The sequence below is a fragment of the Macrobrachium nipponense genome, chromosome 17, assembly GCF_015104395.2.
Source record: "Macrobrachium nipponense isolate FS-2020 chromosome 17, ASM1510439v2, whole genome shotgun sequence".
Classification (NCBI taxonomy): Eukaryota; Metazoa; Arthropoda; class Malacostraca; order Decapoda; family Palaemonidae; genus Macrobrachium; species Macrobrachium nipponense.
This window is the reverse complement of record NC_087210.1, coordinates 79,748,831-79,773,701: the sequence shown is the minus strand read 5'-3', so window position 1 is coordinate 79,773,701 and position 24,871 is coordinate 79,748,831. Positions and strand designations below refer to the sequence as shown.

The following is a 24,871-nucleotide window of genomic DNA, read 5'->3' as shown; positions in this document are numbered from 1 at the left end:
GAACTCTCACCAGAACTCTCACCAGAACTCTCCGCATTCTCAAGAATACTTTCCACGTACGTAAACATTAACAGAATGGGTCTCTAAAACCTAACGCTTTCCTGAGTTAACAGATGAAGTTTCACCTTTTCAACACCTCCCTTACTTTATCATGAAGCTGATAGCTTGGTCCAAAAGGACAAAGGAAAATTCAAAATATTAAAACGGAAACATTAACAAGATGGTCTCTAAAACCAAAGCCTTCCTCAGTTAACAGATAAAGTTTCGCCTTTTCAGCACACCCATTATTTATCATAGAGTTGATAACATTGTTCCAAAAGTAAAAATAGAATAAAATAAAATAAAAAAACTTAAAGTTGGCCTCCCTCTCCACGTACCTTCCACCTCTCTCGATTCGCTTCTTGCAGAATAGCCGTGTGCATGCACTGGCGTGCGCGCGCGCGCATCTTCTCAGTCATACTACTTAAAAAGATTAACTCTTCCCCGGACATCTCCCATTGTTTTTGCCTCACTTTTTCGTTTCCAGATTCCGTTTCCAGAGGCCCGTGTCTCCCGCGTGTCCTTGTTTCACGGATTCTCTCTTCTTATCTTAATTGGAATCGCTGTGAATTCCATACGAAAGTTCTCTCTCTCTCTCTCTCTCTCTCTCTCTCTCTCTCTCTCTCTCTCTCTCTCTCTCTTGTAAAGTTCCTCACGATGTAATTTCCAGCTAATTTGCCATTCTTCCCTGAGTTAAGATCTCGTCAACGCAGATTTCTGGAATTCCAGCCTTTGGGTCTGGAAGACTGGAAAACAAATCGTTTCCATTCTTCCCATGCTCTTACTTTCATTTCTGCATGGCGTTTGTTGCTCAAAGGGATTCTAACAGTTTACTGAACTTTCATTCTTAAAAATAATTAAACATTCTTTAATTTAATTTTTTACACTGCTATTAAATTTTTAAAAAATCTTACTAAGCTTCCAATGGTAAATAAGACCATTTGGGAAAAGAGAAATATGCACACACTACCAAGACATAGTGCGATTATTCTACATAGACCAATCACTTAACACAAATATGTTATATGTCTTACCACATCACCTTGATTCATATGTATACGCATTAAGCTACAAATGTCCTTTAATATCTAATTCGCTCTGCCTCGGAATTAATATATTTTCATATATGTTAACCGAAGGGGAATTGTTTTAGTTGATAAGAAATTAGATTTATCAACTTGAAAAACAATTCCCCTTTGGTTAACATGCCTGAAAATATATTAATTCCGAAGTAGAGGGAATTGGATATTAAAGGACATATGCATATATATACATATACATGCATATATATATACACGAATATATACATATATATATATATATAATAAATATATACACATAAACACACAACAGTCAATAAATTAATAAGAAGTATAAGGGCACAATATCAATGCTGTAGTGCCTTTGTAAAACCAGTAACCCCTTTTGTAAAACTTAAAAGTAAACCCCTTTGTAAACCAGTAACCCCTTTTGTAAAACCACTAAACCCTTTTGTAAAACCAGTAACCTCCTTTGTAAAACCAGTAAATCCTTTTGTAAACCAGTAACCCCTTTTGTAAAACCACTAAACCCTTTTGTAAAACCAGTAACCTTCTTTGTAAAACCAGAAACTTTCTTTGTAAAACCAGTAAACCCTTTTGTAAAACCACTAAACCCTTTTGTAAAACCAGTAACTTCCTTTGTAAAACCAGTAAACTCTCTCTGAAACTCACAAGCACCACAAATCACTTAAAAACTACCTATTCCTTCTACTCCCCCAGACGTACGTGCAGCCGAATTCATTTACGATTTTTTCTAATTCTTCAGAGAAAAAAATTAATGACAGATATACATTTCCATCATGTCTAGTTAAGCATTGGGCGTCCTCCAGTCTTTTTGTGTGTCTGTCGAGAGAACGACCCGCTAATTGGTGGCTCTTCCCCGACCAGCTTTTGATGACTTAAGGCAAATTACTAGAGTTTTGCTTTCTATAACAGCTCCATTTGTAAATCACTCAAAGCAACTAACGTAAATGTCCGTCGGGTTTCGCAAATGATCCTGTCAGGAAAATTACTTTGCAGCCAAAACAAACAGGAGAAAATTGCGCGGCGACCAATGTAAACATATGTGTGTGTGTTTCCAAATATTCTCTATCTTTTATTTATTTATTTTTTCTTTTGCATAACTGAAAATTTCTGCTAAAAAGGAAATGGAATAATAAAAAAATACATTTATGTGCTTCCTGATATTAAGGAAAAACTGAGTGAGCTTATAAGGTTATTATAAAAAAGTCTTTTATTATTATTATTTAAATCACTAGACATTTCTGGTCAAAAGGAGACAGAATAATAATAAAAAAATATTTATGTGCTTAGTGATATTAAGGAAATAAAGAGTGATCTTATAAGGCTAATACAAAAAAGCCTGTTATTATTATCATTATTATTATTCAGAAGATGAAACCTATTCAAATGGAACAAGCCCACTACAGGAGCCACTGACTGGAAATTCAAGCTTCCAAAGAATATTAAGTTGTTCATTACGAAGACGTAAGAGGAAGTAAAGGGAAATACAGAAAGAAGAGTTCCCACTTATTAAAAAAGAAAAATTAAATCAATTAATGAATAAAGTAACAAATAAGACAAAACTGTATTAAAATTCGGGGAGAATAGAATCACGGTAGTAATGCAGTGCACATTCGCTCGAACTCCTGAAGACAGAGAGAGAGAGAGAGAGAGAGAGAGAGAGAGAGAGAGAGAGAGAGAGAGAGAGAGAGATGACCACAGCCTAGTTAAGGCCTTCGCTCTCTGAATGTAAATGGCTAGAGGGTTAAGAAACTCGTTGGAGGAACAGGAAAAAATAGCCCTCACCTCACGAAGACTCTTGCTTAAATATGATGCTCAAATGTTAGAATTAATGAGGTTTGCTGTCATCAAAAAACATTTGGAATTGGTAATGATACGCTATTTTGAATAACTGTCTAGGAAGTATATGCTTATCTTGGTTTTGGATTTATTCGCCTTATATTTACTCAAGTTATGATCTAACAAGAGAAAGCCAGATTTATCTAGTGTATATATAAAATATATAGGTTTAGAAGAATGATATTAATTCTTATGGATTTTATGCATAACATTTGGCATTACATAACGGCGTACGACTGACGGATAACTAGCGATTAAGAGCATTATTCGAAAAAAAGAGCATTTTTCGTAAAAACAAGCATTTTCGAAAAAATAGAGCATTTTTCGAAAAAAAAATAGAGCATTTTTTTTTAAATAGAGCGTTATTAAAAAAAATAGAGCAATATTCGAAAACAACTGAGCATCAATCGAAAAAAATAGAGCATTATTTGAAAAAATGTAATTTTCGAAAAAATAGAGCATTTTTCGAAAAGCCATTTACAAGTATCTCTCTATTAACATGCTCATCATAAAATGAAAATGCCAACACTTCATATATTATATTCTATATATATATATATATATATATATATATATATATATATATTATATATATAAATATATATATATATATATATATATATATATATATATGATATACATATAATATACCAGCAATGCTGACAACGTTTCCCCTACAGGATAAAAATACACTGACAGGCAAGACTTGACAAATCTCTCTCTCTCTCTCTCTCTCTCTCTCTCTCTCTCTCTCTCTCTCTCTCTCTCTCTCTCCAGCGCAGTGGCACGCGAAGAAAACAGGGCTACGGAAAGGAACACGAGTATCCCCAGGAATAAGTACACACATCTCTATGTAACTGCCTCGCATTGCGAGAATCTGGCGGCAAAAAGTGGCAAAATCTGACAAAAAGGCGCCACGGAGCACAAAACCAGAGGCCGAACAGATGGCCGGAGAAGGGAGGAGGACTTTTAGCGCGGGCGCGACGACGCCGCCGACGCCTGGCCTGGACCGATCTCGGAAACTGGAAAAAGGCAACTTTCGATTCTGGATGACAACGAGGCGGCAGTAGTAGCAGCCGCAGCAGCGGTGGTTTTCTGGAATTGATTGGTTTTTGGGGGAGGAACAAAATAACGCTGTCTATAATGGAGAGCAATTAAATGCTGTCGGAGAAATTGGTGTTGAAAGTGCTTAGGACGTGGGTTACTTACTGTGATTTTTGGGTAGATTGAAGAGGAGTAGTAGCAGCTGATGGATTTCTGGAGGAAAATATAAGACGAAATAGACACCTCATTACAGCTTCTCTCTTCTCTCTCTCTCTCTCTCTCTCTCTCTCTCTCTCTCTCTCTGCCCGCTCCAACTTCGGTCTTTACACGCGCACACACACGAATCATGAAAAACTTTGGCAACATCAATTCTTGAAAAATCAGTATATTTTAATATTCTACTAATATGAAGCGAGACATTTGAGCGAAAACAATTACAGTTTAAAAGTTATAAAGAGTTACATCAGACAATAATGAGCGTTCTGGAATTTCGGGGTCCCCAAAATCAATTAAAAATAGAGTTTTTGGAAAAAATATTAAGTAATAAAAAGTTACATTTTACCTTATGATGAGTGTTCTGAAACTTCAGTGTTGCCAAAGTCAATTAAAAATAGAAAGAGTTTTTGGAAAAAAATTAAGCTATAAAAAGCTACATTTTACCTTATAATGAGTGTTCTGGAATTTCAGTGGTGCCAAAATCAATGAAAAATAGTCTTTGAAACCGAAAGGAAATCTGATACAAAAATGTCTAAGGATATATCCGTAATAATCCAGTCTCCCTATCTCTGCAACCATATCCGCTCATACACTCGCGAACTTCGTTATTATTATTATTTTTTTTTTCTTGTCTATCACAGTCCTCCAATTCGACTGGGTGGTACTTATAGTGTGGGGTTCCGGGTTGCATCCTGCCTCCTTAGGAGTCCATCACTTTTCTTATTATATGTGCCCCCTCCCAAATTTCTCAGGAATCACAAACTCTTTCTGCATGAGTCCTGGAGCTACTTCAGCCTCTAGTTTTTCTAGATTCCTTTTCACGGATCTTGGGATCGTGCCTAGTGCTCCTATGATTATGGGTACGATTTCCACTGGCATATCCCATATCCTTCTTATTTTTCTATTTTCAGATCTTGATACTTATCCTTTTTATTTTTTCCCTTCCTTTCTCTTCAACTTTGGTGTCCCATGGTATTGCGACATCAATGAGTGATACTATCTTCTTGACTTTGTCAATCAACGTCACGGCTGGTCTATTTGCACGTATCACCCTATCCGTTCTGATACCATAGTCCCAGGGGATCTTTGCCTGATCGTTTTCTATCACTCCTTCAGGTTGGTGCTCGTACCACTTATTACTGCAAGGTAGTTGATGTTTCTTGCACAGGCTCCAGTGAAGGGCTTTTGCCACTGAATCATGCCTTTTCTTGTACTGGTTCTGTGCAAGTGCCGGGCATTCGCTTGCTATGTGGTTTATGGTTTCATTTTTCGTATTGCACTTCCTACATATGGGAGAGATGTTATTTCCGTCTATCGTTCTTTGAACATATCTGGTTCTTAGGGCCTGATCTTGTGCCGCTGTTATCATTCCTTCAGTTTCCTTCTTTAGCTCTCCCCTCTGTAGCCATTGCCATGTGTCATCGCTAGCTAGTTCTTTAGTCTGTCTCATGTATTGTCCGTGCATTGGTTTGTTGTGCCAGTCCTCTGTTCTGTCTGTCATTCTCCTGTCTCTGTATATTTCTGGGTCTTCGTCTACTTTTATTAGTCCTTCTTCCCATGCACTCTTTAGCCACTCGTCTTCACTGGTTTTCAGATATTGCTCCGGTGCTCTGTTCTCGATGTTGACGCAGTCCTCTATACTTAGTAGTCCTCTCCCTCCTTCCTTTCGTGTTATGTATAGTCTGCCCGTATTTGCTCTTGGGTGTAGTGCTTTGTGTATTGTCATATGTTTCCTGGTTTTTTTTTATCTATGCTGCAGAGTTCTGCCTTCGTCTGTTCCACTATTCCTGCGCTGTATCTGATTACTGGCACTGCCCATGTGTTTATGGCTTTTATCATATTTCCGGCGTTGAGTTTTGACTTGAATATCGCCTTGAGTCTCTGCATATATTCTTTCCTGATCGTGTCCTTCATCTCTTGGTGTTTTATATCCCCTCCTTCCATTATTCCCAGGTATTTGTATCCAGTCTCATCTATGTGTTTGATGTTGCTCCCATTTGGTAGCTTTATCGCTCCAGTTCTTGTTACTTTGCCCTTTTGTATGTTGACTAAGGCGCTTTTTTCTATTCCAAACTCCATCCTGATGTCCCCAGATACAATCCTTGCAGTCTGGATTATGGTATCTATTTCCTTGATGCTCTTACCATGCAGCTTGATGTCGTCCACGAACATCAGATGGTTTATTCTGTTGCCTCTTTTCTTGAGTTGGTACCCGGCATCCATCTTCTGTAGTACTTTTGTCATGGGAATCATGGCTACTACGAAGAGTAGTGGGGACAGTGAGTCGCCCTGGAAGATCCCTCTCCTGATATTAACCTCTGCTAGTCTTATTCCAGAGCTTGTAAGTAGTTGTATTCCAGTTGCGCAGTTGTATTTATTAATTATTATTATTATTATTATTATTATTATTATTATAATTATTATTATTATTATTATTATTATTATTATCATTATTATTATTATTATTATTATTATTATTATTATTCAGTATATGGAATTTATTCATTAGGAAGAAGTACGAGGAAAGGGCTCAATACATTTAAGTTGAAATGCAACATTCCTCCTCTTGTAAAAAAAAAAAAATGAAAATCCTTAATAAATGCATACATATTATAGAGAGAGAGAGAGAGAGAGAGAGAGAGAGAGAGAGAGAGAGAGAGAGAGAGAAACTGTCCCATGACTTAACAGAAATAAGACTGAATGCGTTTAGTAAAGGAAGCCAATGATTCGTTTACAATGTTTGGCTAGACATATATATATTATTATTATTTTTTTTTTTTTTTTTTTTTTTGCTCTATCACAGTCCTCCAATTCTTACAATGTGTGCCGTTTCTAGGATCACACTCTTCTGCATGAGTCCTGGAGCTACTTCAGCCTCTAGTTTTTCTAGATTCCTTTTCACGGATCTTGGGATCGTGCCTAGTGCTCCTATGATTATGGGTACGATTTCCACTGGCATATCCCATATCCTTCTTATTCTATTTTCAGATCTTGATACTTATCCATTTTTTCCCTCTCTTTCTCTTCAACTCTGGTGTCCCATGGTATTGCGACATCAATGAGTGATACTTTCTTCTTGACTTTGTCAATCAACGTCACGTCTGGTCTATTTGCACGTATCACCCTATCCGTTCTGATACCAAAGTCCCAGAGGATCTTTGCCTGATCGTTTTCTATCACTCCTTCAGGTTGGTGCTCGTACCACTTATTACTGCAAGGTAGCTGATGTTTCTTGCACAGGCTCCAGTGGAGGGCTTTTGCCACTGAATCATGCCTCTTTTTGTACTGGTTCTGTGCAAGTGCCGGGCATTCACTTGCTATGTGGTTTATGGTTTCATTTTTCGTATTGCACTTCCTACATATGGGAGAGATGTTATTTCCGTCTATCGTTCTTTGAACATATCTGGTTCTTAGGGCCTGATCTTGTGCCGCTGTTATCATTCCTTCAGTTTCCTTCTTTAGCTCTCCCCTCTGTAGCCATTGCCAATTGTCATCGCTGGCTAGTTCTTTAGTCTGTCTCATGTATTGTCCGTGCATTGGTTTGTTGTGCCAGTCCTCTGTTCTGTCTGTCTTTCTCCTGTCTCTGTATATTTCTGGGTCTTCGTCTACTTTTATTAGTCCTTCTTCCCATGCACTCTTGAGCCACTCATCTTAACTGGTTTTCAGATATTGCCCCAGTGCTCTGTTTTCGATGTTGACGCAGTCCTCTATACTTAGTAGTCCTCTCCCTCCTTCCTTTCGTGTTATGTATAGTCTGTCCGTATTTGCTCTTGGGTGTAGTGCTTTGTGTATTGTCATTTGTTTCCTGGTTTTCTGATCTAATTATTATTATATTATTATTATTATTATTATTATTATTAATTTAAACAAATAAAACCTATTAACATGGAACAAGCCCACTTAAGAGGCCACTGACTTGAAATTCAATCTTCCAAAGAATGTTGGTTTCAACCTCCCACCGGTAAAGACCCCACACTGCAGCAATAACTGATCACGATACAGACCCAGTGCTTATTCATATCCCTTGGCTAGACACGAACCCGCAACATCTGAGTGGTATACCACGACACTAACCCCTATACCAGCGGACCAGAATAGTATACTTATAAATATTGCTAGGGTTATTTCTGTCTTTGTATCTGAAGTATCAAATACGATGGACAACTTAATAATCAAAATAGTGAGTTTCCCTGTGCTTCCTAAAAGATCTAGGGAAAGAAAAAAGACATTGATAAATATAAATAAATAAATAAATAAAATAATAAGGACACTGACCCTTCCTTACATATCATCCACAGGCGCCTTAATAGTAATTTTCATTGCTTCCTAAAAAAAAAAAAAAAAAAAAAACTTCCTTTCACATTTAATAGTGATTTTCATTGTTTCAAAAAAAAAGGACAATGACCCTTCCTTACATATCCACTGACGCCTTAATAGTGATTCTCATAGTTTCCTTACAAAGAAAAATAAGTTTTTTTAAAAAAATAAATAAATAAAAAGAGGACACTGACCCTTCCTTACATATCTACAGCCGCCTTATCCAATAAAAATATTTGACGCATTTAGGCGATTCGATTTTTTTTGCAGCTCAATACGTAATACCTTAAAGTGAAAACGGCAAAAAATCCTTCTTGCACGTAGGGACGGGTTCACGACGCCACTCAAGTTTTTTTAATCTCGCATCTTGCGAGTTGTGGAAATAAAACTAATGGAAACGAACCGAGTCGTTTTTAGTTTTCTATAAAAGAAAACTACCAAGATGGCCATTTTTTTGTCCGCCCTCAGATCTTAAAGACTACTGAGGCTATAGGGTTGCAAATTGGTAAGTTGATCATCCACCTTCCGATCATCAAACATACCAAATTGCAGCCATCTAGCCTCAGTAGTTTTTATTTTATGTAAGGTTTTAGTTAGCCATGATCGTGCCTACAACACAGGCCACCACCGGGCCGTGGCTGACGTTTTCATGGGGGTGCGGCTGAGAGTTTCATACAGCATGATACGCTATACAGAAAACTCGATTTCGGTACATTTTTAACTTTTTTTTTGTCAGCTATAAAGGACAGATAAGGGTGGGGGCAGTGAGGGGGGGCTTCGGGAGGGGGGGGAGGGGGTTCTAGGTTGAACCATGACAAGGCTTGTTTCGGTTAGGAAGTTTGAGTTTGGTAGTTTTAAGAGATGTCAACAAACATCTCTTCAGGCAAAGCTTTTGCTTGCAATGCAAAGCATTCATAAAGTAGGACAGATAAGGGGGGGGGGGGGGGGGGGGGGGGGTGGGGGGGGGGGGGGGGGGCAATAATGGGGGCTTGGGTGGGGGGGGGGGGGGGGCTCTAGGTTGAACCATGACAGGGTTTGTTTCGGTTAGGAAGTTTGAGTTTAGTAGATTTAATAGATGTCACCATCATCTCTTCAGGCACAGCTTTTGCAATGCAATGCAATGCATTCAAATAACACTCAAAATTACATGAATCGATAAAATGGGAAAGTAAATCCACAGTAGTATGTCTGTTTGATTTTGTTATTTAAAAAATATAAAGCAGAAAGCTTTCGATGACCTGCACGGTCCTAGGTCATCGACAGCTTTCTGCTTGATATATTAAAAGAACAAAATCAAACAGACATACTACTGTGTATTTACTTTCCCATGCAATGCATTAATACCCTATAAAAATAAAAAACACATTAATAAATATGTAAACATATAGAAATGTATTGAAAGGCAAGGAGAATATTATTATGGTAGCAATGCATTGCATATTGGCTTGAACTTCAGAAGTTCCAATAAAGATGCATTAGTTGCACAAGTACAAATAACTGTTCTTGGAAAAGAACCCAAAGTATAATAAACATCATAAAAAAAAAAAAAAAATCCCTTCACTCATCCATCAGATGATTTTCACATTCGGAAGAAAGGGCCGTCATTCAAATGTATCAACAATAACCTTTTCATGATGGATTAATGTCTAATGATCTATATTCAGCTTCATCTGTCTTCGACGAGGGAAGTGTGGTAATCTCTCTCTCAAATTCAGGTTGGGAAATTTTATATATTATATATATATATATATATATATTATATATATATATATATATATAGATATATATATATATATAATATAAAATTTAATTAACTTTTGTTCCGCACGTGATTGGGTGTTTTATACACACACACACACACACACACACACACACACACACACACACACATATATATATATATATAATATATATATATATATATATAATATATATACATATATATATATATATATATATATATATATATATATATAAATATATATATATAATATATATATATATATAAACAACCGCACACAAAAAGTACAAAATAGTCGTACGCGAGTAAATAACTTTCATATGACGTCAACCAGGCCTGACGTTATAAAATACCATTACGTTTCATTCCATAATCCCTTATATACGTTTAGTAATATGCAATGTATGCATGTTTCAGAAAAAAAGGGAAGGAATTACACTAAAAAAAAAAAAGGAAAAAAAGCCTTTCGACATAGACGAGCGGTAATATATGAGGAAAATGACAGCCTTTTATAAAATGAGAGAGAGAGAGAGAGAGAGAGAGAGAGAGAGAGAGAGAGAGAGAGAGAGAGATTACGCACTGCACGGAGTAAGAAACGCGATAACAATTAAACAAACGTTTTACAATCATTAACTTGAACGCGTACAACCAACCTCACACCGATAAGACAGGGATTCGCGTGCAATGCTATAAAGAGGAATGATCTCGCCGTTAACGTCTTGTCTTACAGCTCCAGAGAGACGAATGTAACAGTAAACAGACATAAAACTGACCCCCGCCACCGCCGCCGCCGCCGCCGCCGCCGCACCTACAAAGGGCCAACCAGCGGTTAGATATACTGTTGACACTGACGAGGTAGACCTAACGAGCATTGGGCGCCGCCAGCAACATAGTAGGTCTAGCCGCAGTGTTGCCATGTTTGTTTAGTAACGTCAACCCTTTGAATACGAAGCTATTAAATTATTTTTACTGAATCAGCGCTTTCATTTTTAAAGTTTTTTAGGCTCAGACGGGATGGGAACGCCTGGAAAGTTTAAAATAAAACTCAAAAGAACTGCATACTTAAACCATAAATGTTTTTGTCGTGAAAAACAATTGGCAACATTAATCGTAGATTGGCAACACTGTGCTAAGTGTCAACGCCATCGCGGGTAAATTATGTTTACTGAATCAGTCATTGCCTAATTAGAGTTTATTGAGATCGGAGGGGATGGGAAAGCCTGGAAAGTTTAAAACTAAAACTTAAAACAACTGGATACATAAACTAGAGATGTTTTTGTCGTGGAAAACATTACCCGTAGACTGGCAACACTGTGTCAAGTGTAAACGCCATCTCGCGAGCGAGCAGGACAACATGTTGCGATAATGGCGCTAAAATCTTGGGAAGAAGATGAACTTCCCGCTGTAATAATCAGATACCGAAGAGGAGAAGTAACGATTCCTCGCGACCCGAACGTCGTGGGTCGTTAAATGATGCCTCCCCTAATTAGTAACAGTTCTCGGGGGGGCTGTTTTTAAAAATGCAAAGGTCATTCATACGATGATACTACTATCGTAGATTCACAATACCCGTGCACGTCTGCTGTCTAAGCCAGTCCCTTACGACGCTCCTGATTGGCTGTTGATAAGCCCAATAACAGGGCTGGAAACTCTCAGTCTCTCTCGAGAAAGTTCACATAGGCAGGATGTATGTTCCACCTCTCCTGAGGAGAGATGGAACATAGATCCCGCCTATGTGAACTCTCGAGAGAGACTGAGGAGAGTTTCCAGCCCTGTGACTGGCTTATCAACAGCCAATCAGGAGCGTCGTAAGGGACTGGCCTAGACATAAGATGTGCACGGTTAAAGTGAATCTACTATAGGTCTCTCAACCATCCACAACCAGTCGAGAAGGAAATATTACGAGGCGTTTTTATAATTGACGCATTAAAAAGGGACTTCGAAGGCAGTTAAATTCCCGATCCTAAGTGATCTTCGTTCTGGTTCATGTTTGCGTGTTTCTCTAATTGAAGCATTAAGAAGGTTTATTCCCAGAAAGAGAAAATATCTGGCGCGAACGAGGGCTTTTACGAGGGTCCTCGGGCGGGCGGCTTGGGAGTGAAAATATTTCGGACGGAGAAAAGGCATGTTTGTGGGGGGGAGGAGGAGGAGGAGGAGGAGGAGGAGGAGGAGGAGGAGGAGGAGGACGGGATTTAGCCCTGGAATATGCGGAACCGACTTTTATTAAGGGCAATATCTGGAACAGGAGGGTTGGTTCCAAAATGGTTTGCACTGTTTGCACTTGATGTTGATCAAAAAATACTTTGAAAAATAAGGCAATAACAGACTTAACACTTCTACTGTCACACACAGAATTCCTCTCTCTCTCTCTCTCTCTCTCTCTCTCTCTCTCTCTCTCTCTCTCTCTCTCTCTCTCTCTCTCTCTCCTCAAATTCAAACGAACAGAAAAGCAAATCACACTCAAACTTTTTTGAAAATTGAAAGAAGGGTTCAATACTCTGCACATAAAGAAATCTGACACTTACCAAATCACAAGCTTCCGATATTCTGGGTTGTAATTTTGTTTTTAACTGTTTTCCTACAGCGTTTTTTGGTTAAAGTTTATTTCATTTGTAGCTCAGTAATGAGAAACTTGCTAATTCTCGTACTATTTTATCATTTCTAATTTTTCCATCTCCAGTTTTCCTACCTTTTGTCATTTCATAAAAAGCAGATTATAGTTTTAACGTTTGTACTTTGTGTAAATGTTGAAACTCTGACCAATAACTAATATTCCTTATTCCCGCATTTTTAATTCAAGAAAGTATTTACATCGCGTGATTTTCTATAGTCTACGACTGAAGTTTTCACAGTAGCAATTTAAACAAAAACTGCTCTCCTAATCTTCTTGCTCTCGTCATTCCTAACTGCTCTTTCTATTCTGACCCCTTAATAAAAAAAATATAAAAAACTAGGCTGCCACTTCCTGAAAGTGCACGCTATAGCAAGCACTCGTAGCTTTCGGGCAATCTGAAGAACATCCCCTTGGCAAACGAGCGAAAGTTTGTACCTAACTCGCACGTTTTTTTTTTTTTTTTTTTTTTTCTAAGATAAATGACAACTTTTCAGTTTTTTGGATGAAGGGACGAGCAGCAACCAGGTGCCCTAAACGAGAACTGAACTGAAATAATGGAAGATATTGTCATTATTATTATTATTATTATTATTAATATTATTAAAAAATAATGGCAGAATTCACAGAATTGATTTTATACAAAATTCTTTCAATTCTCCTTATGATTTGTCTTTCTGGCACAAATCATAAGGAGAACTGAAAGAATTTTGTATAAAATCAATTCTGTGAATTCTGCATTACTTTTAATAAAACATGTCTCTAGCATATTATTATTATTATTATGTTATTATTATTATGTTATTATTATGATTATTATTATTATTATTATTATTATTATATTATTATTATTATTATTATCTTATTATTATTATTATTATTATTATTATTATTATTATTATTATTATTTATTTTTTTGGCTATCAAAGTCCTCCAATTCGACTGGGTGGTATCTATAGTGTGGGGTTCCGGGCTGCATCCTGCCTCCTTAGGAGGCATATCCCATATCCTTCTTATTTCTTTTTTCAGGTCTTCATATTTATCCATTTTTTCCTTACGTTTCTCTTCAACTCTGGTGTCCCATGGTATTGCGACATCAATTATTGTTATTATAATTATAATAATAATAATAATAATAATAATAATAATAATAATAATAATAATAATTAATTATTATTATTATTATTATTATATCTCTCTTAAATGACTGCCTGTGCGCTGTCGGCACGTTATTGGAAATAAACCTAAGACAACTGAAATCTTTATATATCCTTGGGAAACCTGATACGCCAGCTACATGCTGATGAGAAAAATGATAATAAGAAGGATTTAATGAAAGCAAATAAGAGAGACTACTTATAATTCCTTTAAATACTTTTGGCGTATAGTTATTCTAATGACACACGATGAGATACCTTCTGGACCCTGAGTTGAACTGCCGAAAAATGGAATGCTCAAATGTCAAAATAAAAGTAAAAAAATTTTTTTTAGAATTAATACAGATTAAATTAGCAACAAATTGAAGAAAGGAACAGGTAAAAATGAGCAATAAATCCTAAAAAAAATAAAAAATAAAAAAAAATGCATAAACGTGAGAAACGAGTTGAAAGAATTTGCTGCCTCGTATACAGAGGGAAAAAGGCGTTAGTAATGACCTACCCCAACACTTTGAAAGTTTTATAAGGTCCATACCGAGCCTAACTCGGTAAATGTTACAGACAGAAGCAGCTTAGCTGTCAGAAAATATAGGTTAATAATATTCTCATCAACCAAAAGCATAAATGAAAGTAGAGGAAGAGAGAAACCACAATAATTCAAAACTATCAAAAACTGAATTCCTTTTACTGATTAAAGTAATCTTCAAACCTCAGTAACGAGAGAGAGAGGAGAGAGAGAGAGAGAGAGAGAGAGAGAGAGAGAGAGGCCCCGGGAACCCTGCTGGGCTCATGTTGCAGCAACGGAGTAATTTGCAATATGCAACATGTAAATTGTAGATAATAAACACGCACTAAAGCAATCTATTATAATAAAGTGCAAATAATATTTACACGAGTAAATAAATAAAATGGTTTGTTTCCTTATCTCTCTCGCATGAGTGCAAGATGAGGGTGACCTGCGTGTGCGTGTGTGTGTGTGTGTGGGGGGGGGGGGGGGACAGGGCGGGGGAAGGAGGGGGCGCGTAATACACGATTCTGTAGTCAAAGCCTGAGTCTGACAGTGACTGTCATCTTTGCACTCTCTAAAGCCACCCCTCATATGCAAACCAGCTTCATAGTGGAATGTACAACATTCATACACTCTTATCTTCACTCCTCACACCTTGGGATCCAGGTGACAATTGTTGAATGATAATCTCAGTTTACATATCTGTTTTTGCATCATAATATTCTGAAGTAGATTGTGATTAATATTTGAGACCTACTATATCTAAATCAATGGTACTTTAGGTACTTACGATTCGTCACATACAATTTTTTTTTCTCTCTCTCTAATTTCAATGTTTTTTTTTTCTAAATTTCTCCATTCCATGTTCAAGTTCTCGGTGGGAATAGAGAGGGTCAAATAATTTTTTTTCTCTCTCTATTCCATGATTTTATTTATTTCTCCATTCGATGGTTAAGTTCTATGTGGGAATGGTCAACTTCTCGTTGGGAATGACCAACTTTTCGTTGGGAATAGTCAAGTTCTCGTTGGGAATGGTCAACGTCTCGTTGGGAATAGTCAACTTCTCGTTGGGAATGGCCAAGTTCTCGGTGGGAATGGTCAAGTTCTCGTTGGGAATGGCCAAGTTCTCGGTGGGAATGGTCAAGTTCTCGTTGGGAATGGCCAAGTTTTCGGTGGGAATGGTCAACTTCTCGTTAGGAATGGCTAAGTTCTCGGTGGGAATAATCAAGTTCTCGGTGGGAATGGTCAAGTTCTCGTTGGGAATGGTCAAGTTCTCGTTGGGAATAGTCAAGTTCTCGTTGGGAATACTCAAGTTTTCGGTGGGAATGGTCAAATTCTCGTTGAGAATGGTAAAGTTCTCGCTGGGAATGGCCAATTTCTACTTGGTCTCGTTGGGAATGGTCAACTTCTCGTTGGGAATGGTTAAAGTCTCGGTAGGAATGGTCAACTTCTCGTTGGGAATGGTAAAGTTCTCGTTGGGAACGGTCACTTTCTAGGTGGGAATGTAACGGGGAAATTACGTCTTTAATTTTACCATTCCATGAATATTTTCTTCTTATTTCCATTCCATGAATATTTTATTATTAGTTCTCTAATCCATAAATATTATTTTCTTATTATTTCTCGATTCCATAATTCTTTAACATTTCCATTCCATGAATATTTTTTTTCTTATTGCTCCATTCCACGGTAAATTCCTCGATGGGAATAGAACGGGGTCAGAATTATTAAGCAAAAAAAAAAAAAAAAAAAAAAAAAAAAAAACAATCAGTGGTCCATTATCGCTCTGCCAAATTTTACTGCCGAATCTACCTACTTGCCTTTGAGTTCGTTACCTCCTGAAATGTGTTTCTCAAGACTTTCCCCATTTGCATTCGCCTCGTTTCCTTTTTTTTCTTTTTTTTTTTTGTGCTCGCAACTAGAAAACCAGTCTTTCAAGATGCTCTAATTAGTTGGTTAAAATGAGCATGCTGGTACAATTAGCTTTTGTATATTCCCTCGTAGTTGGAACCAAATTACATTTTGTCCATCCATCTCGGATTTAAGTTTTAATATCTGACAAACCGATAATTGCCTGAAATGAATATTGGAATGTTATAAATGGCTATTTAGTGTTCGTAAAAGGCGTTAATTGCCTGACATGAATATTGGAATGTTATAAATGACTATTTAGTATTCGTAAAAGGCGTTAATTACCTGAAATGAATATTGAATATTATAATTTCCTAACTAACAAAGACACCGAATTAAGACTCCAGAAAGATTAAGATGTTATAGCATATTCAGGGCAAATATTTTCATTCATTTCACAAAATTAGTCAAATAAACGCACGCACACACACACCAGAAAAACCTGCAGGCAAACCCTCCTTCAACAACACCAAACTTCCACGGAGATACAAAAATAAAATAAAATAAAATAAAAATAAATAAATAAAATAAAATAAAACCAGTTCCTGCTAAGGACCGGCGAATTTTACAACCGAAAGCAGCGCTAACGGCAGCATAACAATACAGGAGACGACGATATAATCAGGAAACTCTATTATGGAATTTTCATGGAGACTTCGTCGTGAAATCATAGCCATTGGAGAGTTGTTCGTCGTGTGATTGGGATTGCCTATAAAGGGGTGCTAAAGGAAGGTCCCGAGAGAGAGAGAGAGAGAGAGAGAGAGAGAGAGAGAGAGAGAGAGAGAGAGTCCAGCATACATCTAATGAGAAGATTAGTTGAAATACGAAAAGAGAGAGAGCGAGGAATGACGATGACAAGGTGGTAAGAGTATAGCCAAATTAAGAGAGAGAGAGAGAGAGAGAGAGAGAGAGTGACGATGACAAGGTGGTAAGAATCCAGCCAAATGAGAGAGAGAGAGAGAGAGAGAGAGAGAGAAATGACGATGACAAGGTGGTAAGAGTATAGCCATAGAGAGAGAGAGAGAGAGAGAGAGAGAGAGAGAGAGAGAGAAAGTGACGATGATAAGGTGGTAAGAATCCAGCCAAATGAGAGAGGAGAGAGCGAGAGAGAGAGAGAGAGAGAGAGAGAGAGAGAGAGAGAATGCAAAATATGAGAAAAGTCAGTGCTAAAGAAGATAAGAGTCTATCATGCACCTCTGACAAGATGACTTTTAAATAAGACGAGAGAGAGAGAGAGAGAGAGAGAGAGAGAGAGAGAGACCCGGAGTATATTAAGGGTTAAGTGGGCCGACTTCTAACATAAATGAGCTCAGTAGCTGTCACTTCCAAAGTCGAACCCCCGAAGAAAAAACTAAACACGTTCGAGAATAAATAGAAAAATAACCTATAATAGTCTAGAGCAAATGTCAATGGGAAATCTGATTAAACTGAGGAACATGTTTGAATAATACATCAATAAAAGGCACATTTATTTCTTACTTTATAATAATAATAATTATTATTATAATATTGCGATCTTGATGGCGTGGTACGCCGCCTTGGAACCCATCGCTGCCTGTCATTTCTCCCCTACCTACCCATCCCACACCAGTGAGGACAAACTAGTTTGCAGGAGGAGGGTGGATGTGTCACTTCTGCCAAACCTTTCCGACTCCCTACTTACCCCGCCCGGTGCCAACAAGAAAGATACACTCGGATTCTATTTTATAAATTAACTCAGCTAAGCATATGCTAATACCCCTGATGCTTACAAGAGGAACTGGCAGGTTTTCAATATTTTATATTCCAAGTAAACACACACACACACACACACACACACACAGGTTGGCACTGACCTCATTCTTCCACCTACAGAAGATTCGAATCCCACTGGGTAAGGAGAACTTCTCCATTCATTTCCTCTCGGAATTCAAGGACTTCAGTGGGAAAAGGAATGGAAAATATCATGAAAAAGTAAGTCAAAAGGTAACTGAGACTATTGGAATACTCATATGTGTATATATATACATTTGTATATATTTATATGAAACATTTCTAAAAATTCATCCCTCGAATTTGAAAAAATGACTGCCGTACAGACCACAACAAAAGTAATGGCTATATAACCGCATTACTATTGTTCACCCACTCAAATGCCAGTGTCAGCGGAGTCTTCAATGAATGCCAACATTATGTACAGCCCATTATCCAGCTGAGAAAACTAATTAATGGCCAATTAGCTGCCTTCAAACTCTCATTCTGACTGACGTGACTTTCATCCCACGAGGAAAAGAAGGAGGAGGAGGAGGAGGGTGCGTATACTTGCGCCAGGTTGATGAAATCATCTCAAGCAAGTTTTTTCGTCGACACGTGTCACACTGCCTAGCACACCTGCTGGCGTTCGACCCCAGTTACGCCTTGATTTCTACCCCCTCCTCCTTCCCCTCCCCTTTCCTACCCCCTTCCTCATCTGCCATTAGGAAAGACTGACAAGTGGATTGAAGAGTGAGATAGGAAGTAAGGAGGGAAGTAGAGAAAACAAATAATAGGATAAATTCTCAATTTTTCTACAATAGATGCAGCGAGAGTTTTACAAGACATCTTAAGTCACATTAGAATATTGTGACCATTACGTAATTTGTTAAATAACTGTTACACATTCCACTTGATATAGTGGAACGTGCAGTCTTGGAATTACAAGTTTCCATAGAGTAAAAATATCGTAAGAGAACACGTAGCGAAAAAGTACCAGTAGAAAAAGTGGTCAGAGAAGCCAACTTTCAGTGGAGAATAATAAGAGGAATACGGGACGAGTCTAAGCATGGGGGTCCGCGGGGAGGGGGGGCCATTTACCCCCCATGGAATTTCTGGAAAATAAATTTAAACAATGCATGGAAAATACAAAATTCACGTTCGTTAACTGTTAAATATAATTTTTCCGAAAGAAAAAAAATCATCAAAATTCTCCACAGCAGATGATGTAGTTGAACTACTCTGTTAGGTATAAAAAAAAACAAAAAAAAAGTGCCACCATTTTGCATATAAGAACTTCGGGAATAAATTTTTTTCGAAAAGGGGGAGGGGGTCCCCCACAGCAATCTCCATATCATTGCCCCCCCCCCCCCCCCCCTCTCTGCATTTTTTTCCTGCTTACGCCCATGAGTCTAAGAGAAGGGTTATTGACTCGACGGAAAACCTTTTTAAAGATTCACACCCCAAATCGTAAATACCCTCCACTACATATTTCACTGAGGCAGCGGAAGGGTCACCGTTACGTCGCCTATGAAAGTGCTCCCGTCAGGTAATGAGGAGACACCAAATTACGATGCGTAATGAAAGAAAGTAGAGGCGCTGGAATACTTCCAAACGACTTAATCCGAGATAATGAGGCGTCTCTGACGGGATAAGGAATTCAAGTCTATGCATTTATACGCGTTGCACCGTCTATATTAAGTCTGGCATGGTTACCAATCATGCTCATTCTCTCTCTCTCTCTCTCTCTCTCTCTCTCTCTCTCTCTCTCTCTCTCTCAGAGAGAAAGCGACTTTCATAAATATCTTCTGAGGATAAAGGCGCACATTATCATAAGAATGAAAGAGATAGAGAATTGCAAGTGGGGAGTTGGCGGAATAAAAAGAGGTAAACAGCTTTTCATTATGAGTTCCTCATCAGATGAGGAGGAAATGAGGAAAAGAGAGGCACTGCTGATGAGGTATTACCAAGTCCCGCCCCCCTGACCGAACTGAGTACTAAACATCGATGTGACGCTACGGATGGGATAATGCCTGCCTGCTGTTTTGATAACACCAGTCAATATAAATCTAATTGAATTACAATGAAACGAGGTAGGGAGAGGACGGATGCGAGCAACGCTGACAAACATTGCTTTACGGAATTAGAACTCATTATCTTCATAATAATTTGGTTTACGAAGTTTACGTTGACAAGCCAAGCAACTGGATACATTCGGCAGAATAACACTTGAGAAACTCATAAGAGAGAGAGAGAGAGAGAGAGAGAGAGGAGAGAGAGAGAGAGAGAGGCACAAGGATCTAAAGGGTGTAGCTGGTAGAAAACCCCACGGTTACACTAAGAAGTCAGAGAGGTTGAACAGCAAGACCGACGAAAATAAGCGGGAATGAAGGTAAAATACAAGGTAAAATCGTGCGTGTATCTAGGGGCCGATAGGAGGTTGCAAAAACACTTGAGTAATGCCTGCTATAGTGGATTCACATCAGGCGCGCATCTGATGTCTAGGTCTGTCCCTTACGACGCTCCTGATTGAAGCCAATCACAGGACTGGAAGCTCTCAGTCTCTCTCGAGAGTTCATATAGGAAGGATGTATGTTCCCCCTCCCCTGAGGGATACGTCTTTCAAAAGTATGTGAACTCTCGAGAGAGACTGAGAGCTTCCAGCCCTGTGACTGGCCTATCAACAGCAAATCAGGAGCGTCGTAACGGACTGGCTTAGACATCAGATGCACGCTTGATGTGAATCTACTATAGTACAGTGCACTATCCCGCTAAAGGGATTATCTTTCCAATCATAAAACGGAAAGGAATATTGAACCGTTGAAAGAAGCCGCAAAAAACCCGACGAACTCATTATTCATTCAACACAACATCGAAAACCATCATTTGTACTAATGTGCCTGTGCCTCGACCAGCCACCCAAGTTTAAAGACACCTGAAACTCGCAATCGGTAGTATAGCCACAAAGTCAAGAGTCCAGTGACTGAATTTTTGGTCAAAATATATTACTATTCAGAAGGTGAAACCTATTCATATGGAACAAGCCCACCAAAGGGGCCATTGACTTGAAATTCTTCAAGCTTCCAAAGAATATTATTATTATTATTATTTATTTTTTTTTTTTTTTGCTCTATCACAGTCCTCCAATTCGACTGGGTGGTATTTATAGTGTGGGGTTCCGGGTTGCATCCTGCCTCCTTAGGAGTCCATCACTTTTCTTACTATGTGTGCCGTTTCTAGGATCACACTCTTCTGCATGAGCTGGAGCTACTTCAGCCTCTAGTTTTTCTAGATTCCTTTTCAGGGATCTTGGGATCGTGCCTAGTGTTCCTATGATATGGGTACAATTTTCACTGGCATATCCCATATCCTTCTTATTTCTATTGTCAGATCTTGATACTTATCCATTTTTCCCGTCTTTCTCTTCAGCTCTGGTGTCCCATGGTATTGCGACATCAATGAGTGATACTTTCTTCTTGATTTTGTCAATCAACGTCACGTCTGGTCTATTTGCACGTATCACCCTATCTGTTCTGATACCATAGTCCCAGAGGATCTTTGCCTGATCGTTTTCTATCACTCCTTCAGGTTGATGCTCGTACCACTTATTACTGCAAGGTAGCTGATGTTTCTTGCACAGGCTCCAGTGGGGGGCTTTTGCCTCTGAATCATGCCTCTTTTTGTACTGGTTCTGTTATTTCCATCTATCGTTCTTTGAACATATCTGGCTCTTAGGGCCTGATCTTGTGCCGCTGTTATCATTCCTTCAGTTTCCTTCTTTAGCTCTCCCCTCTGTAGCCATTGCCACATGTCATCGCCGTGCATTGGTTTGTTGTGCCAGTCCTCTGTTCTGTCTGTCATTCTCCTGTCTCTGTATATTTCTGGGTCTTCGTCTATTTTTATTAGTCCTTCTTCCCATGCACTCTTAGCCACTCGTCTTCACTGGTTTTCAGATATTGCCCCAGTGCTCTGTTCTCGATGTTGACGCAGTCCTCTATACTTAGTAGTCCTCTCCCTCCTTCCTTTCGTGTTATGTATAGTCTGTCCGTATTTGCTCTTGGGTGTAGTGCTTTGTGTATTGTCATATGTTTCCTGGTTTTCTGATCTATGCTGCGGAGTTCTGCCTTCGTCATTCCATATTCCACTATTCCTGCGCTGTATCTGATTACTGGCACTGCCCATGTGTTTATGGCTTTTATCATATTTCCGGCGTTGAGTTTTGACTTGAGTATCGCCTTGAGTCTCTGCATATATTCTTTCCTGATCGTGTCCTTCATCTCTTGGTGTTTTATATCCCCTCCTTCCATTATTCCCAGGTATTTGTATCCTGTCTCATCTATGTGTTTGATGTTGCTCCCATCTGGTAGCTTTATCCCTCCTGGATCTTGTTACTTTGCCCTTTTGTATGTTGACTAAGGCGCTTTTTTCTATTCCAAACTCCATCCTGATGTCCCCAGATACAATCCTTACAGTCTGGATTAGGGTATCTATTTCCTTGACGCTCTTACCATACAGCTTGATGTCGTCCATGAACATTCAGATGGGGAATTGATTGTTGTTGCCTCTTTTCTTGAGTTGGTACCCGGCATCCATCTTCTGTAGTACTTTTGTCATGGGAATCATGGCTACTACGAAGAGTAGTGGGGACAGTGAGTCTCCCTGGAAGATCCCTCTCCAGATATTAACCTCTGCTAGTCTTATTCCAGAGCTTGTAAGTATTGTATTCCAGTAGCGCATTGTATTTTTGAGGAAGCTGATGGTGTTTTCCTCTGCCCCATATATTTTCAGGCATTCTATTAGCCATATGTGTGGTATCATGTCGAAGGCTTTCTTATAGTCTATCCATGCCATGCTTAGGTTGGGTTTCCTTCTCCTACTGTTCTTCATTACCATTTTGTCTATCAGGAGCTGGTCTTTTGTGCCCCTACACTTCCTTCTGCGGCCTTTCTGTTGGTGGGGGATGGTGTTTGTCTCCTCTAGGTTATTGTATAGCCTTTCACTGATGATACCCATATTTCCCTTACTCTTGTCTTTTTGTACTAAGAATGTCCTTCCTGTGGTCATCCATTTGGGTGCATGGTGATTTGAGATTATTATTATTATTATTATTATTATTATTATTATTATTATTATTATTATTATTATTATTATTATTATTATTATTATTATTATTATTCAGAAGGTGAAACCTATTCACATGGAACAAGCCCACCAAAGGGGCCACTGACTTGAAATTCCAGCTTCCAAAGAATGTGGTTCTCATTAGGAAGAAGTAGGAGAAGGGCAAAGGGAAATACAAGAGGAAGAGATCACACTTAAAGAAAACGAAAAAAATAAATTAATAAATAATAATATATTGAAATGAAAGTAGAATAGTATTAGGGTTGCAAATAATTTGACGCCCCCAGGGAGGCTGTTCCACATTCCAGCATTCCTGTCGAATATTTCTATTTTCAAATCAAGTCCAACTCTCAATCATACCTGGCTGGATCTAAGGCCTAAGATTAGCAATCAGTAAACGTGGCGAACAATAAGTGCTCAGGACGACTTAAAACGCGTTTTTTGTCTGTGAATGTTTGTCTGTCACATAGATGCATTTCTATCAAAGTGGATGTACGCAGTGTATGCCTTTCTATGAGTCAATATACTAATAAACTACCCAAGAGTCTGTTTAAGCATCACATAACAAGAGAACTGCATGTGCATACAGCCTAATAAAAAAATAGATATTTACGTCAAGACTAAATGTGACTGAATGTGACTAAATAAAGTGAGTTCCCCGAGATGTGACGGGAGTCCAGCGATTTTTTTTCTATATTCGAGTATGATCAAAACAAAGCAGTCTCAGACAAAAAAATGAAGGGCTGAAGTTCTTCAAAGTAATTACGTAAAAGCTTCACATCTTTACAGAATTTAAAGCAGAAATTGTATTAATTCTATTTCACACTCCAAAGATCATACAAAAAAAAAGAAAAAGAGGAATATATATATATATATATATATATATATATATATATATATATATATATATATATATATATATATATATATATATATATATATATATAAAGGAACCCAAGATCACAACTAACAATAAAAACAGATATGGTTTAAAGTAATTACTCGAATTTATGGAAGAAATTGTGTAAAAATCGTATTTCACATTCCAACGACCTTTCAAAATAATGCATAAAAAAAATTAAAAACAGCCCAAAGCACAAACGCTATCAAAAGCAGACATGCTTTACTTTTCATCAAACGCAAAACCCAGTCAAACATGAGAGCGAAATTTTGCTCTTTTTTTTTTTTTTTTTTTTTTTTTTTAACTCAAAAGGTTAGATCGTGCAGCAATGAACTGCAGCAAAAACCTGATCGATCGGTCCCTATGCATAAGAAGATTACACACTACGGGACGAAGATCGTGGCGGTGCATCGAAAAATCAATTTCCTACAAAATAGGACCCTGGGGAGAGAGGGAGGGCGGGGGGAATGGGCAGCACTGCTTTCGTTTCCTGAACACGCTTCGAAGACTCCTTCAGGATATACGACCCACAATGGATCGGTAATGATCTATGAAACGCAACGGATTCGACCCAAGCGAGTTTTAATTCAGCCTCCATGGCATATGATGATGAAACCTTGTTAGTGAGTAAAATTAGCCAAATTCTGTGGGCTATTTTCTAGACACGATTT

General features: G+C 38.2%; 1 protein-coding gene across 1 annotated transcript in view; it reads right to left on the bottom strand.

Moving 5' to 3' along the window:
- Positions 1–11,593, bottom strand: part of LOC135195965 (protein FAM181B-like) — a 19,677-nt gene extending 8,084 nt beyond the window's left edge. Inside the window, exons 1-3 of the mRNA XM_064222468.1 lie at positions 11,556–11,593; positions 11,034–11,068; positions 3,750–4,037 (exon numbers count right to left, since the gene is read on the bottom strand). Coding sequence (XP_064078538.1) covers positions 3,750–4,037; positions 11,034–11,068; positions 11,556–11,593 — 361 coding nt within the window. The remainder of the gene's footprint in view (positions 1–3,749; positions 4,038–11,033; positions 11,069–11,555) is intronic.
- Positions 11,594–24,871: the final 13,278 nt, after the last annotated feature.